General features: G+C 36.6%; 1 protein-coding gene across 1 annotated transcript in view; it reads left to right on the top strand.

Moving 5' to 3' along the window:
* WAPL (WAPL cohesin release factor) overlaps positions 1 to 15,171 on the top strand; it is a 56,095-nt gene extending 40,924 nt beyond the window's left edge. Inside the window, 7 exon segments of the mRNA XM_072423173.1 lie at positions 169 to 344; positions 1,370 to 1,485; positions 1,693 to 1,839; positions 2,773 to 2,980; positions 4,306 to 4,394; positions 8,023 to 8,118; positions 8,836 to 15,171. Of these exon segments, the coding sequence (XP_072279274.1) occupies positions 169 to 344; positions 1,370 to 1,485; positions 1,693 to 1,839; positions 2,773 to 2,980; positions 4,306 to 4,394; positions 8,023 to 8,118; positions 8,836 to 8,901 (898 nt within the window). The 3' untranslated portion in view covers positions 8,902 to 15,171.
* The last annotated feature ends 365 nt before the right edge of the window (positions 15,172 to 15,536 follow it).

Raw genomic sequence — 15,536 nt, 5'->3', positions numbered from 1 at the left:
GTTTTACAACTATCTCAATTTATAGTCCTAACAAGTTATCTATTATATGTGTAGGCTACTAAAACAGTTGTTGCATCGTATACATTTTTTGTGAACATGTGGTAGATTTAAACAGAAATGCATACAAGTCTTGTATAGCCATTTCTTTACATGTTTCCTTCTGCACAGAGCACTTAGACATTGTGAGGAGTTCATTCAGAAATATAATCGAGCTGAAGATACCATCTGCATTCCTAAGAATGAAACACTCCCGCACCACAATGCAAGCAGCCATGTGGGGAAAGCTGTGGAGGACTGTATGAGGGCAATCATTGGCGTGCTGCTCAATTTAACAAATGATAATGGTATGACGTTTATATTTTCCCTGGTAAATTTACTATTCCTTGTCTTGTGTAAGATGGCTGGCACATTCTCATGTTTAGTTACTGGAATCTGAATCCTTTAGAACAATGATAATATGAAGCCACTTAGACCTAGAATCAGTCACCAGTCAGTAAAATATCTGAGAACGCACAGACCTCTTTCATGCATACGGTTCTGCTGTAGTACACAGCCAGGAAAATTACCGTTACTTCTTGGATCAGAGAGAAGCTTGGTCATTGGAAGGAAATTGTAATGATGATGTATTGTCAAATGAGTGGAAAAATGACATAGGAGTGCTGCACTTTAGAATCGGGATAAAACTGCCTGGCTGGAGACTGACTTGACACTGATTTGACAAAATTACAAATTGTAATCCTACAGGATTCTTTATATAAAATTATTCAGCTTTATTTACTTTTTCCATGAAGGACCAATTTCAATGAAGTAAGGGAGGTTTTGCTTTTTGGTTTTTATATAGATAAAAGCCTATATTTGCAGTTTGTGTTATTAGTGACTTTAAGGATATTCTGGTGTGGCTTTTTAAACTCTATAATGCACTATTTCTTATAATTTAAACAATAGCAAGGTTGATTTTTATTCTAGGAACTCAGTAATTTGTAATTAATATTCAAAACGGATTGTGGGTATTGATTGAAATTATCTCACTTATGTATTTTGTTGAGCTAAAGAGAAATAGTTCCTCCAGTTATCGTTAGTGTAATGTTTTGGAAAGTGTCACAGCTAGCTTGTTTTGGCCTTATATTAGTTATTGAAAGGACCACACATGGTCTGTCTTGTGAGATTCATGTGGGCTCCCAGTGCTGGAACAAGTTGTCTGATGGCAGGCAGATGTCTGATCAGTTAACATTCTGGATGTGTTATTGGACCATCTGCTTTCAGTCTGACTGTGATTGGACAGCACAGCTCCTGATTTGAATAAAAAAAGAAAATTGTTATAAATTGTTATAAAAACGCACATGAATTACCATTTCTGTTTTGTATTTAGAGTGGGGAAGTACAAAGACAGGTGAACAGGACAATCTGATCAGCACTGCACTTAACTGTGTTCTTCAAGTTCCAAGGTTCCTACCTCAAGAGCAGAGATTTGATATTAGAGTTTTGGTAAGTTCTTGTCTAAAATGCAACTCCTTTTCAACATTTTTCTATTGATAGAAATGCTGGGATGGGTGCCTTCCGATCAGCCTGCAAAATCAATAGAAGTATGAGTAACAAATTAGCTTTTTTAGGTTTGACAGAGAAAACGTTTTTTTTTGTATACTAGCTAACAAAATTCCCAGTCATTAATTTTGTTTTTTTTCCATTATACAGGGATTGGGTTTACTGATTAATTTAGTGGAGTATAGTGCAAGAAACCGGCATTGCCTTGTGAACATGCAGACAATACAATCATATGATGCATTTAACGAGGAGCAACAGGAAAAAGTGCAAGTTGGTGCAGTCAAAGCGTTGGTGCTGGTAAGATAAACGTTGTAGTGTTTGTGTATTACCCATTACATTTGAGCTGAAATCTGATGGGTTGATTTAGCTACAAGTTAGCAATGAGGTTTAATAAAACTGGGGGTCAGAAACCTGCCATATAAAGGGTAGTTTTAGCGGAATCCTTAAAAATAAATGTCACCTTTTGTTAAGCAATGCATAGATGATGCCCTAGCATTGTTAAGGATACAAATAATATTTTACTGTGTCTCCATTGTAAGGGAGCACCCTTCCTCTGCCACCATGTATGGGGAGCATCTTGAAAAATATGATGTTCTAACTGATCTAAAATGATGGCCAGGGACTTTTGCTAAGATGTGTTCAAGAGGGAGAAAAATAAATACTTTTTAGCTCGTCTAATGGGGAGGGTGTGGGGGAAATGTATAAAATATTTATAGTGTTCTTCAGCATTTTGGGAAAACTCAGCTGTGCCTTTGTTGCCTCAGATAAACTTATGGCTACAGAATTCAGTCAGTGATTTTAATGTATATTTGTTCTTTTAACACTGAGTGCAAGAAATAGATTAATAAATGTTGTAGTGAATTCAGATATCTTTAAAACCATCAAAAAAACATGGAAATGTTCGAGTTGGTAATTAGATTTATGATGTATAAATGATGGGCATTAATAAATGGGGTTTTCTCAAAATTAAAAAGAAAGGTATTTATGTGTCAGTTTGTGTTTATTGAATTTTACTAAAGAAAAGTACAGTACATAAGGAAAAAGGGGTACAAAATTATAAACAATGAAAGCTCAATACAACATAGGTTAAAATGTAAACACAGAAAGACAAGAAAGCATGGCAAAAATCATACAGTACAGAAAATTAAGTATTATAGCTTAAACAATATTTAGGGATTCAATATTTAGGGGTTATCAACGTATTTAAACATTTTTTATCTATATCTTAAGCTTTTCCTTGAGCGGGAGCGAGCAGCCCAGTTAGCAGAAAGTCAGACAGATGAGTTAATTAAAGAGGTTCCCACAGCACAACATGACAAAAGCGGGGAATGGCAGGAAACTGGAGGCGAGATCCAGTGGGTCTCAACTGAAAAGAGTCCTAATTCTGAAGAACCAGAGAAAAAAGAGGAGGAAGATGAAGAGCTTGACCTTAATAAAGGTTTGTTAAGAAAGTATACTGTGTGATATGATGTACAATTTTCAATGACTTCCTATGTGTATAGTTAGTAAAGTATTAATAGTGTCCTTGTTATTAGCTAGGAATACGTTCTAATCATTCCTTTAAGAAGTCCTGACACAATACTTTCTTATTTCTACCTGTCTTTTTCTGCAGTGCTAGAAGTTTGCTAAATCATTTTTTTTTTTAATTAAAACTGGTGTAGAGAGTTTACTAATTCACCTCTTTTTAAATTCTGATGTGCTGCATACTCTTAAAAAACGTAATTACAAATGGAAAGACTGAGGAAGAGTAGGGTATTTTTGATGCCGCAGTATATTAAAAACATAAATTTAGACAAGGGTATACAATGTTGAATTGCACAGCAAGTGTATAAATTACAGACTCTCATTAAATCCCTATGCTAACTCCCATAGAAGGGTGCAAAAGGCTAGTCAATGACTCCTACGTTTAGACCCAGAACTAGGCGTATAAGAGTTGGAGAAAAGATAGATGGTCGTATCCTGATGCGTTTCGCCTATAGAGGCTTCCTCAGAAGACTTTGGGACATCCAGCAATGACTGTATACAGAATAAATATGTTTATATAAGTGTAAAGCCTGCATAAAGCTTAAATAAACTCATAAAAAATCGACACAATATCTATCTTTTCTCCATCTCCTATACGCCTAATTCTGCATCCGAACGTAGGAGTCAATGTCTAGCCTTTTGCACCCTCCTATGGCAGTTAGCCTAGGGATTTAATGAGAGTCTGTAATTTATACACTTGCTGTGTCATTTTTAAATGTACCGCTTTTACATTTAAAAATATTTGGTATTCATACCGCCAGGGAGGTTAATATACTGTGAGCTGCAACAGTTGTAATAATAAAAGGGTTCCCAGAACACTTAAAGATATCTCAAGTGTTCCCCAGTGTTTAAAACATTATTTGGCCTGTGGAATGCTCAGACACCAAACGATTGGAGTCATAATGTGAAGTCAATAATTTATATGTAGGCTGTGTGGCTTGTCATGTGACCAGACACCTCTGTAGAGACTGTAGAATCATGTCTTACCGGTTTGTTGGCCTGTGAAGCACCTTTTACATGTACTTACTTTTAAAGCTGGAGAATTTTTAAAAGTCACGGGAATGCAGTTTTAGGACCCCTGCTTTAAACATTCAGGATTCCATTTTTTTGTTTTTTTTTTTGTAATCATTATTTAATGTTTTTGCTTCTGAAGTATAACTTTTGCTATAAATTATTTATGTATCCATTATAAATTGTCCATATTATTTGTACTAATTGAGTGTATGTTGCTGTTTGTAGCTCTCCAGCATGCCGGAAAGCACATGGAAGATTGCATTGTGGCCTCCTAGACAGCTTTGCTTCTGGGATGTCTTTGCCAGGAGAGTCCAGTAAGTATGATTTGGAAAATGAATCATCATGGTATTATATTTGTTGAAAAATGAATATGCTGCTGTACTAAGGAAATGTTTCAAATTGCTGGGCACTTAACAGTGCTCTTGGGCTGACTATTTATGACTCATTCCAGTCATTGGGTACTTTAAGGTAAATTAGGTTATTTTATCCTAAGTGTCTGATCTAGTACTGAAGCACATGTTTAGAAAACAGAAGATCAACTTCAGACATCTATAGAAGAAATGAATGCATTATTACCCAGTCGGTAGGCTGCCAGGTGGGCGTTAAAAGTGTATCTAAACCCAAAAACAAAAATGTTTAGCTCCTGGTGGAGTTTGTTTTCAAGCAGTTGAAGTGAGCTGTGTTTACTCCCAAATTTAAAGAGACAGTCTCTTGTGCTAAAATTGCATTTTTCTAGTTTAGAATCCCTGCGAGTGTTAAGACCTTCCACAGAGTTAACTTTAATGGCAAGTGTTTCTAGTCCTGTACTACTAGTGTGAGTTTTGCTGACCTTTCTGTAGTCCTGGCTCATCCTCGGACTATTCCCCAATGCAGCTATTGGATGGAAATATGGGATCCCATGCTGACTTGACTTTGTATTACAAAATGACTTATACTGAGAGCTAATGAAAGCTATCATTTCTGATTTGGTCCAAAACATGCCTGGTGCACTGACCCAGAATGTGTATGCAGTCCTGGTGTTAAGCCTAAACCAAGAATGCTGAAGTGCCATTGTCATGTGGCAATAAGCTTAAGATTGAAACAAAAAGATCAACTTTAAAAAAAAAAAACAAATTGCCTTAATGTAAATTAATTCAGCCATTGCATCTGGCATACAATATCATTATAGGCTGTATTTAGGGTCTCATTTTATGGCTACTCTTTCTTGCTAAGTCTTCATTTGGATGATGGGAGCTATGTTCCCAAAGGAAGCCTGTTCTTGTTTTCCCTGGACTCAAACATGTGTAAAAATCTGAGGGGTCAGGAGGGTCTCTGAATTCTAGATAGTGAGGCTTGATTTTGTCTGTAGTTTTACCATAGTTGAATCAGTGTTAGTCTTAGGCCATTTTTATAGGCTTGTCCTAATTTTGGTATAGGAACGTGTTTACGAGTTACCATGTTTTTTCTTGCTTCCCGTAATTACACAGGATCATGTTGAAGTTCCTTGGCATGCATTTTTCTAGTTCTCTTGCCTTCTAATAAGGATGAGCTTGTCCCCTAATATCCTTAGGACTTTTTCCTGCTTTGGCTTTTAATGTCCAATCCATCAGCTATCAGATTTTCTCCCCACTCTGTTGGATTACATTGCAGTTGTCCACCCATCAGCTGGGCTGCTGTTGAATGTCTTGAAAGTAGAAAAAAAATCTGTGTCCCTGAAAAAATTAAAGGAAAGAGCTTGAATTTTACTTTACATTAAACATGACATTAATCTTTACTTTTACATTATTTCTTAGCTTGAAATGCAGCTGCTGCATCTAGGAACTTAAAATGTATGTTTTTGGGTTTAAGTACATATTTGGCAACTCAAGGGAAAAGTCTTTAACTTTTGGTGAAGGCTTTAAGAATCTGAAGTCCAACATGTAATCTCACAAATGGTAATATGTACTAAACCTCTATATTGATGGATCCTTTTTGTTCAGGATTGTAAAGGTTTAAACAATTTCTTTAAATAAAAAAAAAGGTAGTGGTTTTCATTCCAAATTTGTTCATCCTACATGTGCTTTTCAATGGCTATATTCACTCAGAATGTAGTCTGTTAGTTCAAATAAGCTGCATTCACCTTTAACTTACAATGAAGAGCCAGACTTTGGGTGGTCATAGCTTTAAAAAGAAGCTTCCTAAAATAATACCATTATTTGTACGTGTTATATTTTTTAGCCTAACTTACTGGTAAAACCTTGAGTCTTTGCAGATACAGGTTGACGATCAAAAATTTGGCAACCTCGGGACTTGAGGAGTGCAGGATTTTAGAAAATCCCAGTGTTTTTTTTTTTTTTTTTTTTTTTTTAAATATATACTTTACTCCACACACAAGCCAGTGTTCCTCTCTCAGGACCCCAGGACATCTGGCACAGTTGCAGGGAGCAGGCAGCAGGGACGTCTCGGCAAGTATTTAGTTTAGGAAGCGTTTCAGTAGACGGCGCCAAAACATTAGTGGCCAAACAGTGTGCTGCAGTCCCTGTATTGAATATGCGATCTGAAATTCGTGTCGGGAAACTGAAGTAAACGGATTATCGATGGCCGGATTTTCCATTGTCAACCTGTATTACATGGTGGGGAAAGTGTCCAGTATAAGACATATTGTGTTTTTAAAAGGAAATGGCAACCTAGACAGAACATTTCTTTTATTATCCTAGTTCAGTTCAGTCAGGTAAATGTAGGTCAATCCCAACTCTTTGAATAGAGGGATGAAGGCTTGAAAAGGCTACTATTGTTCATGCTGCTGCTGAAATTAAAAGCTTTCCTTGGCCAGGATGGCTTCCTTTTCCTTCTGCAGAATTGTTTAGCTGTTCACTTATTTAGGTATAAAAGAATTTGCCATTTATTAATGGTAATAAAATGTTGCTTTTATCCATATGGTCAACTACTTTAGACAAATGTGACCTGCATGCAAGGTACTCACACTATAAAAGCATTGCAAGAGGGGAGAAAACTTGAATAAGCACTTCTCTGTGATGCCCCCCCCCCCAATACACTGCTACCTCAATAAACAGTTGTGCCAGAAATATAGTTTTCCCCAATCTTCCTGGCATGACCACATTGTTTCCTGCTGTAAAATCCTTATTGTTATGTCAATCCTGCCTATTTTATTCTTGATGACATATAAAGGTCAAATATCTCATTTTATTCATCATTTATATCCTTAACCCCTCCTTGTGCACAGCACAGGTAGTCACTTTACTATCTTGTGTACATGAGCCCTAGACACAAAATTATTAGTTCTTTCATTTGCATTCTGCACTCCTGATTTATGATAGAAATTTCTAGTGTGTCAAGCAAAAGGTCTCTTTTCTGGAAGATGTTCTGATTTGGTTGTGCTGTTACCTTTGTTTCATTGCACTGTAAAATTTAGAAAAATAATTGATTATCTTTAATCCTGTTGTGACCAGAAGTCATTAAAGCCTAGATAACCAAGCCAAGTAACAGCATGGATTGGTTAAGTTTTTTTCAAAAAAAGTTTTGATTTTTTATTGGAGCCTGAGAAAAGAAAAATGTGGATGTTTTATGTATCTGGACATAATAAAAAGAATTATCTGATCCATAGCAGGTTCTAAAACCATCCTCAGGCGTAGAACACACATTTTACTGTGTCCATAATTAAAAAATGAATCCGAAGTAGAGAAGCCTTGTGTGAAAAATGAATTGCTCCCCTCCATGATTCCAAAGATTTTGAGACTTGTAGGTTTGCAATTAACATTTCAAATAAACATGTATAGTAGAACCTGGGAGTAAAGTAAGGTTTCTACCTTTTTGGAATTAATTTTCATGTGACATTTTTATGTTTTGCATTCTACAATTTTTTTGTATTATTTACAGGTATGTACATCCAGCAATCCAGTTTACTTATTGATGAAAAGTACCTGATCTGTTTTTGAAATTAATTTTCCTTCTTTTCTTCTTCAGATCAATGTGACTACTGTACGGAATAATCTACCCGAAGGAGATTTCTCTATAATGACCGAAATGCTTAAAAAATTTCTCAGTTTTATGAACCTTACCGTAAGTTACCTTTTTAAAATGCCAGTCATATGTTTAAACACCTTTGTGTACTACTTTCCTTCAAACGAAACCGTTCTGCCTGTCGTGTAAAAATTGTATCAATCAGCAAGGCGGATTTAGAGCATGGGATTTATATTTCGTAAACAATATTATTCATAGATCTCAGAAAATCTAAAATAAGACAAAGGTAAATTCTTGGAATAGATTGAGGAAATGACTTGCTAGCAAAGTTTCATGGAGTAATTATAGGGCAGGAGTCAGCTAGCTTATAAGTGAGTTTATAGCTGCTTTGACAGCTCTCATCATCATGGCTCAAATAGCAGAGGAATCATCCATAATTTTATGGCAAATGTACTGCTTAGTTTATTATTTTACCAGCTTACAAAATAAAGGTAATATGTTTCCTTTGCCGTGAAATTGTTCAGCTCAGGCATTTAGGTTGTGTTCACGTGCTGCTGATAGATCTGGGAGCCGAAAGTGATTTTGTTTTTTTTAAAAAAAAGTTGTTTTCTTAATTTTGATCCTCTGGTTCCGGAGCTTTTACTGTAGTACTAGTTGTGCAGGCTACATTGACGATGGCATTTTACAGGTGTGCCTTCTGCTGATTATCACCTCCTTCATCGATCATCATACTAATAAACAGTGTTGTCCAATATATTCATGAAAGTAATAATTGCTTTTGTCTGACGTGTGGCTATTTTCTTTTCTGTGTTACAGTGTGCAGTGGGAACAACAGGCCAGAAGTCCATCTCAAGAGTCATTGAGTATTTGGAGCACTGCTAGAATGCACCATTATCCACAGTCATTTAAAAATGCTGGATATACAACTCATGTTTAAAAAAAAAAAAAAAAAATCTAAAGACGCACTGAGTGCAGATTATCTGCTACTTACGTGGATAAGGCAAACAGGACTCTGATTTTGCAGTTTAATTGAGCATACGTTTGCCTCAACAACCAGGTTTTAGCTGAGCATACAGCGGCTTTTAATTCCAAGGACCAGAGAGATTCTATAGATGGAGAAGTGACCCGGCTGTTTTAATCATTGCAGTATTTCGGTTCCTTTGCGTTTCATATAATACCATTCAATGAGGTTTTAATTTCCCATTTTCTCATAGAATTTGGTTACGGCCAGTTAAAGGGAAAAAGAAAATAAAGAAAACATTTGATGGAAAATTGCTGCTGTTCATGCAACTGCTGTTTACTATCGAATACTGCATTTTATGCCAGCCAGGTACAAAGACTGCTCAGCTGGGATGAATTCTAACACAATATCTGGACAACGAGCTGCTTTTATGTGTTTCTTTTCTTTCTCCTTACCCACTCACTTTCTGATAGGATTTCAATGCTTCCAAAAGTACAAGAGATAAATGTTTTTTTTAGGATACTGTTGATAGTTTTCTTCCTCGGCTTCTTTATATATTTTTTTTTATTAGATTGCTCCAATCTTATGTTGTTCATAAAATGTATTTTCTGTATATGTACCCTTCCTTATTTTCTTTAATTTAAGATTTCTTGATACCTTTTAAGTAAATATGTTGTGACATTTGAAGAGCTTTGCAGCACCAAATTCCAAAAGGCATACCGGTAGACCCTGGTTATGAAGCGTGCAAGAGCACTAATACTACAGAAAGTGCTTTTGTCAATAGCTCAGTTGTACATTATGTGCCCAATTAGTACATAGGGATCTATTTTTCTATTTCTGGTGGTCCATCTCAGGTGTCATCTTGGACTAATGTAAATGAAAAGGGATGTGCCCTTTAGTTGACTTTTTGGGGAGTTATTAATCTTCCTTATTGGATAAGGAGTTAATCTAATCTTCCTTATTGCTTTTTTGCCACTTGCAGTGTCTTGTGTGGCAAGGAGGAACATGCCTTCAGCAGGCTTTGTATTTTAACATTTAGTCTCTTGTAACCTTTGCCGAATTGGAGGTTCGCAGTACCTTGACATTACCAGTTTTTAGGGCTTTTGTTCAGCAAACGAGAACAGCAGGCACTCTTTGTGAGAACATTGAATCGGCAAGTGTCAGACATGTTTATATCAGCAGTAGTGTAGGCCCTTGAAGAGCTCTCTGTGGAGAGTTTTTTTTTTTTGTTTCTTTTTTGAAGCTGGCGAATATTCCAAGATGAAAAACTTCAGCCTGAGGAATAGCGCTGCGTTTAAACCTCTAGGTTCATTGCTGTCGGCTTTGTGTACAACAGAGACTTTCTCTTCAAGGGTTCATCTGACATCCACCAAAACGGAACATTACGGTCTACCAAGAAGATGTTATTGAAGCCATAGAGGTGAATAACACCCAATATGCATTTCTGCCTGCAAAGAAAATGTTCAAGAAAGGTGGAGAAATGCTGTAGGTAGTTTGGCTTTTTGTAAAAAAAAAAAAAGAAAAAAAAAAGAATAATTAAAAAAAAAATAATTAAAAGAAAAAAAAATAGTTGAGGTTCTTAGCAATATTTATGTGAAAATGTTAATAAAATATATTCAGTTTTGAAAATTTCTTTCTAGATCTACTAATTTTGCACTTGTAATCTGTACAATTTTGATAGCAAAGGGTGTCAGGGTGGGATGAGGATGGGGGAGTTATGAAGGTTGTCAGTTTCACATTGAGAAATGTGAAAAGGTAAAACTAACTTTCCAAAGAGTGGCTTTATCTTTACCTTGGGTTTTTTTTTCTTTTATATTTGGATCATTGTGAAGTTTAAACTCGAACCACAGTGATTTTGGAATGTTTTGCAAGTAACTTATTTATTTGATTAAGTCATTAAAAGTTGTGCTGGGCCTCATTTATATAAAAAAACAATATATTTTGGATTGTAGATCTGGGCTGTGCTAATGGGTATCAAACTACATAAAACCTCTTCTTGTACTGAGTGGCTGTGACCCTCGAGGGTTTATCCTCTCCTACCACTGAGTTCCCAATGTTGACTGCCATTCTATAGCAAAAGCAATGTTCGTAGCCCAGTGTCTTGCAGCAATAGGCTGAACAGCTGCAAACACTCCAGTAGCCCTTGGGAATTTGAGAATCATCTGCTAAAAGTAAAGGTTATGAGCAACTCGGCCCCTGCCAGCCATAATCCCTCACTATCAAGTGGCGATATACAGCCCCTTTAAAACCTATAAATGAGGCACAGCGCTCTAAATTCTGACATGCATCAGTTGGATTAACCCACAGTTCAGCATTTCATTTTGCAGCCAAAACTGAAGCTTATTTTCAGCTGTGCTTGACAATAAACATGAGTGACCAAGGCCCCACTTATTATATTTATTTGTGACTGGTTTAACCGATGATTAGGACGACATGACGGCATTAGCAGCAACTTTAATACTTTTGTGTATTATCTTTGCTTGTTATTTGGAGACTTGCAGGTTATCGCTTTACTTTTGTTGGCACAACCAGATTGATTTATTATGTGTTGTCTTTTTAAATAAATTGGTTACCTATAGTTCTATGCACAATATTATAGGTAGTTTCATCGCCCTATTTGTTACATTGCACAGGTGTGATTATATGAACATGGAGGAGTCTCTAGGCTTGCATGGCTTTGCTGGCATTATGGCTGGTTGTGAGTATATCTGTATATGCATTTCCATATTTTGTTTGTGCACTGGTAGAATGGACTTCTGCCAGTGCATACATTGCAGCACAATTGTCATAAAACCAATCTATGCACTGTAAAGGTCTGTCTAAACCATTCATTCCTTTTTATGTGCAGTCGCTGTACAACAGCCTTGTTGGTAAATCTTAAGCCATTTGTGCAATGGCCTTGTAAAGTTTGTGGCCATCAGAATTGTCATACCTTGTGGCTAATGTAATTTAGAACAAACACGACAAGTATGTAACGTTGCAGAAACAAATGATAATTGGATGATCGCGTTCAGAGACTGGAAGCCTATTGAAGTCAGTTTAGAAATCGGACAGTCATACTGTATTGGCGTGAATTGGCAGCATTTCTCTGTTACTGTTTGGCTTTTCTCAGCAAGTGTATTGGCGTTCCTAGTTTGCTTTATAGAAACGACTCTGCTCCAGAATGATTTTGCTTTAGAGGAAGATTTCCCTGATCCTATTTTATCTGCTTTAAAGCCACATTACACAATGGTGACCTACTATGTATTTAAAGAATAAGTGCACCTTTTTAAAGGGGAGAAATATATTCTGAATGGAAAACCCAATTCAAGAGGTTGCATATGACTTCCTGCAGGAGTTTTACAGTAAGGATTGGGCTGATGGACAGTGAATCAGGTCACTCATAGAAATGAGAACCAATCTCAGAGCACTGTCTGGTCTTAGATTGGTGTAAAAAAGGGGGAACAAGCTGATAATACTTTATCTTAGTAGCTAGCACAGTACACTTATATAAACAAAAAGATAGGAGATGCATACAGCCACCATGTTGGCGTGTTGTAAGATCATTCTTTGGGAACAAAGACAGGTTAGCTCACTAACCTCAGTCCTATGAGAAAATCCTATCTTCGGAATGTGTACTACTGTCTGTGCGCGTATCTCCATCTTTTCTATGAGATCAGGCTTCAGTGTGAACTCCCTGAGCTGTGTTAATGCTGCTGTCATTACCCCCATGTGTAAACCTTCAAATCTCCTGCACCAATTGTTGTAGAAACTTGAACTTTTCAGGCTACACAGGGGACACTGAAAGCTGTTACTAAACGTAATTTCAGCCCCCTGAACAAGTTGCCAGATACTTTTCTCAATCAAGTGGAACTAAAGTGAAAATTAAAAAAATTACACCTTTACTTGTACTGATCCATGACATTTGCCACGCTGAACCCCAATTTCTGACTTTCAATAAATAAGCAATCACAGCCCCATACTTAGCTACAAATTAATTGATCCAAGGTTAAACAAAAACAGTACAGACTGATTTTAGGTTATACCCTTCTCTCCAGTTTACACATTTATCTGATAAACAATAAATTGACTGTTTCCCCATTTTGAAGTTTTGTGTTCTAAATCTTCTTTGAAAAAAAAAAAGATAAGAAAAATGTGCTAAGTCAACTGCCATTGTTCATTTTATCAAATGTGAACTTGAGGTTGGCTGGAGTTGCTGTGTAATGTCTTTAAACATCTCCAGTCTCTACAAGTCAGCGGTATGAATGCTGCATGCAGGGTGATACAGTTGGAGCATATAGAATCGGCTCCCATTCTCCTATAACGGTGCCAGACGTATTCACTGTCACTGTCTGTTCATCATTGTAAGTTGCAAATGTTTCAAAATTCATTATCTGGTTCCCTTTTTTGATAACGTTGACATCAATCTTTTTATTGGTTTTGTTTTTTGTTAGAGGAACTGTGCCAGCTACCCCATATTACCACGTTGAGGTCTTTGTATTCTGCAGCCAGGAGAGACCATTTCAATCAGAAACAGAACTAAGCAAACATGGCTGTCTATAGTACCGTGTTTCCCCGAAAATAAGACACTGTCTTATATTTTTTTGGGCTTCCAAAAACACACTAGGTCTTATTTTCAGGGTAGGTCTTATATACTTTTTTTAATGAAAAAAAAACACCATATTCATGTAGAACAATGTACATTTGAGAGTTTTATATGGTGACCCAATTGTAAATTAAACTCTTCATTGATTCATTGCTACCGGTATTGGTTACTGAATTCAGCATTTCTCTTCTTGCACTGTTACTGTATTAAATCAGCCAGCTTGTCCTTACAAACCTAAAATCAGCACAAAATGTGGCTGGGGCAATGATTGCTCACATTTTTCTTTTTTTTTTTTCTTTTTATACCATAATTGTGCTGGTTAAAATAAAAAAAAAAAACTTACCTTATCAGAAGACGCGAGCCGAGTTCCTGGCTTCTGACAGGCGAAGTGCATGTAATATCACTCCGCCTGTGACAGGAGCCGGAACTACAAGGCAAGCATCGGCTTTTGCGGCTCTGGAGTGTGTACGCCCGCTGTCTCCCGCTCGGTATTTTTTTTTTTTTCTACTAGGTCTTATTTTCGGGGTAGGTCTTATATTAGGGCAGGTTGGGGGAAAAGTGCTAGGTCTTATTTTCGGGGTAGGTCTTATTTTCGGGGAAACACAGTAGTAATAGGTAATATGCAGGTAGCTGATGAATGAAATTGATCTAATTGAGCACATAACACAATAGGCCTGATTTTTTTGTAATGCTCTCCAAATCTGGGGGAGATAGACTATCACAGGAGAGGCTGGATGATCCAGAAAACATTGTGTTGCTATTTAGAAGGCAAATATTTTCAATCCTTGAGATCCATTCCAGGTTTGGAGAGCTTTATTAAATTATGCCTAATATGATCTACAGTAACTTAGGTGTAAACTGACAGGCTCTCGAGATGTACAAAATGTTGTTATTTTAAAATGTGTCTTTTAATCCGTTCCTTTTATAGTTTCTTAAATATAAAATAAAATGAAAATGGTGGAGGGGGGGGGTCTGTAATTACAAATATCAGATGTGCAAGGTCTCAACACTGGGCATACTAGTTGCAAGATTTGTCGTGCAGACCATTGGGGATTTGAGATTGACCGTTGCCGACTAGGCGTTTAAGATTTGGACTAAATGTAGATTACGTTCCACCATTTGCTGATGTACTTTAGACGGTACGCAGTCCCACCTACAGTGACTTGTGAACAGTAAATAGGTTTGTGATATCACAGATTTTGTTCTCCACGGGATGGTAATGGAAGGTGCCGCAATCGCCTAAGTGTAAAGGTGGAAGCCATTTTGTCATTGTAGTACATGCTGAAAACTCCATCTAATACTTTGCTTTAAGGGTACTTGAAGCCTACTTGCAAAATAACCTGAAGTTTAAAAGTAACTTTTTTTCTCCACTGTATATATTTATGTAAATACAAGCCATTGGAGACTAGAATGGTAGAGTACTTTTCTGAATCCAATCTTATTTTTATTTTATACAGTATTTCTCAGCTGTGATATTTGGAGCAAAAGCCAACGGCAGGAAAATAAAAAATCAAGTTTGTACCAGTTTCATGAAGTATGTCTTTGGGTTTTTTTTTTGTAAATAATTTTAACTCAAATAAAAAAAATTGCTACTTTCAGTATACAAGTTGTTGGTTTCACTATATGTACAAAGTTTGTCTGAAGTCTGCAAATGTGTGCATGTGTGTGTAATATAGAGTTTCTCAACCAAGATTCCTCCAGGGGTTGCTAGGACTTCCTTGATTAATTTGTGTGTTTCAGGTTAGTTTAACTGACACCAATGATCTTCTTGGCTATCTGTAAGGGTGACATTCTTCCCAATGTCCAGCAATATAAGGCATTCTTCCTATTGCCTACCACAATGTGATGTAATGTACTGTGAGCTGTGGATATAGTAATTATATTAGGCGTTCCTTAATGACTTGAAAGTGATTTCAAGGCTTCCCGCATGTTTGAAAAACTGGTGTAATTGAAAAGTCCTGTGTGGTTATG

This window comes from Pyxicephalus adspersus, chromosome 10, assembly GCF_032062135.1.
Source record: "Pyxicephalus adspersus chromosome 10, UCB_Pads_2.0, whole genome shotgun sequence".
Lineage (NCBI taxonomy): Eukaryota > Metazoa > Chordata > Amphibia > Anura > Pyxicephalidae > Pyxicephalus > Pyxicephalus adspersus.
Note: the sequence above shows the minus strand (reverse complement) of the source record. Positions and strands in the feature narration are given on the sequence as shown.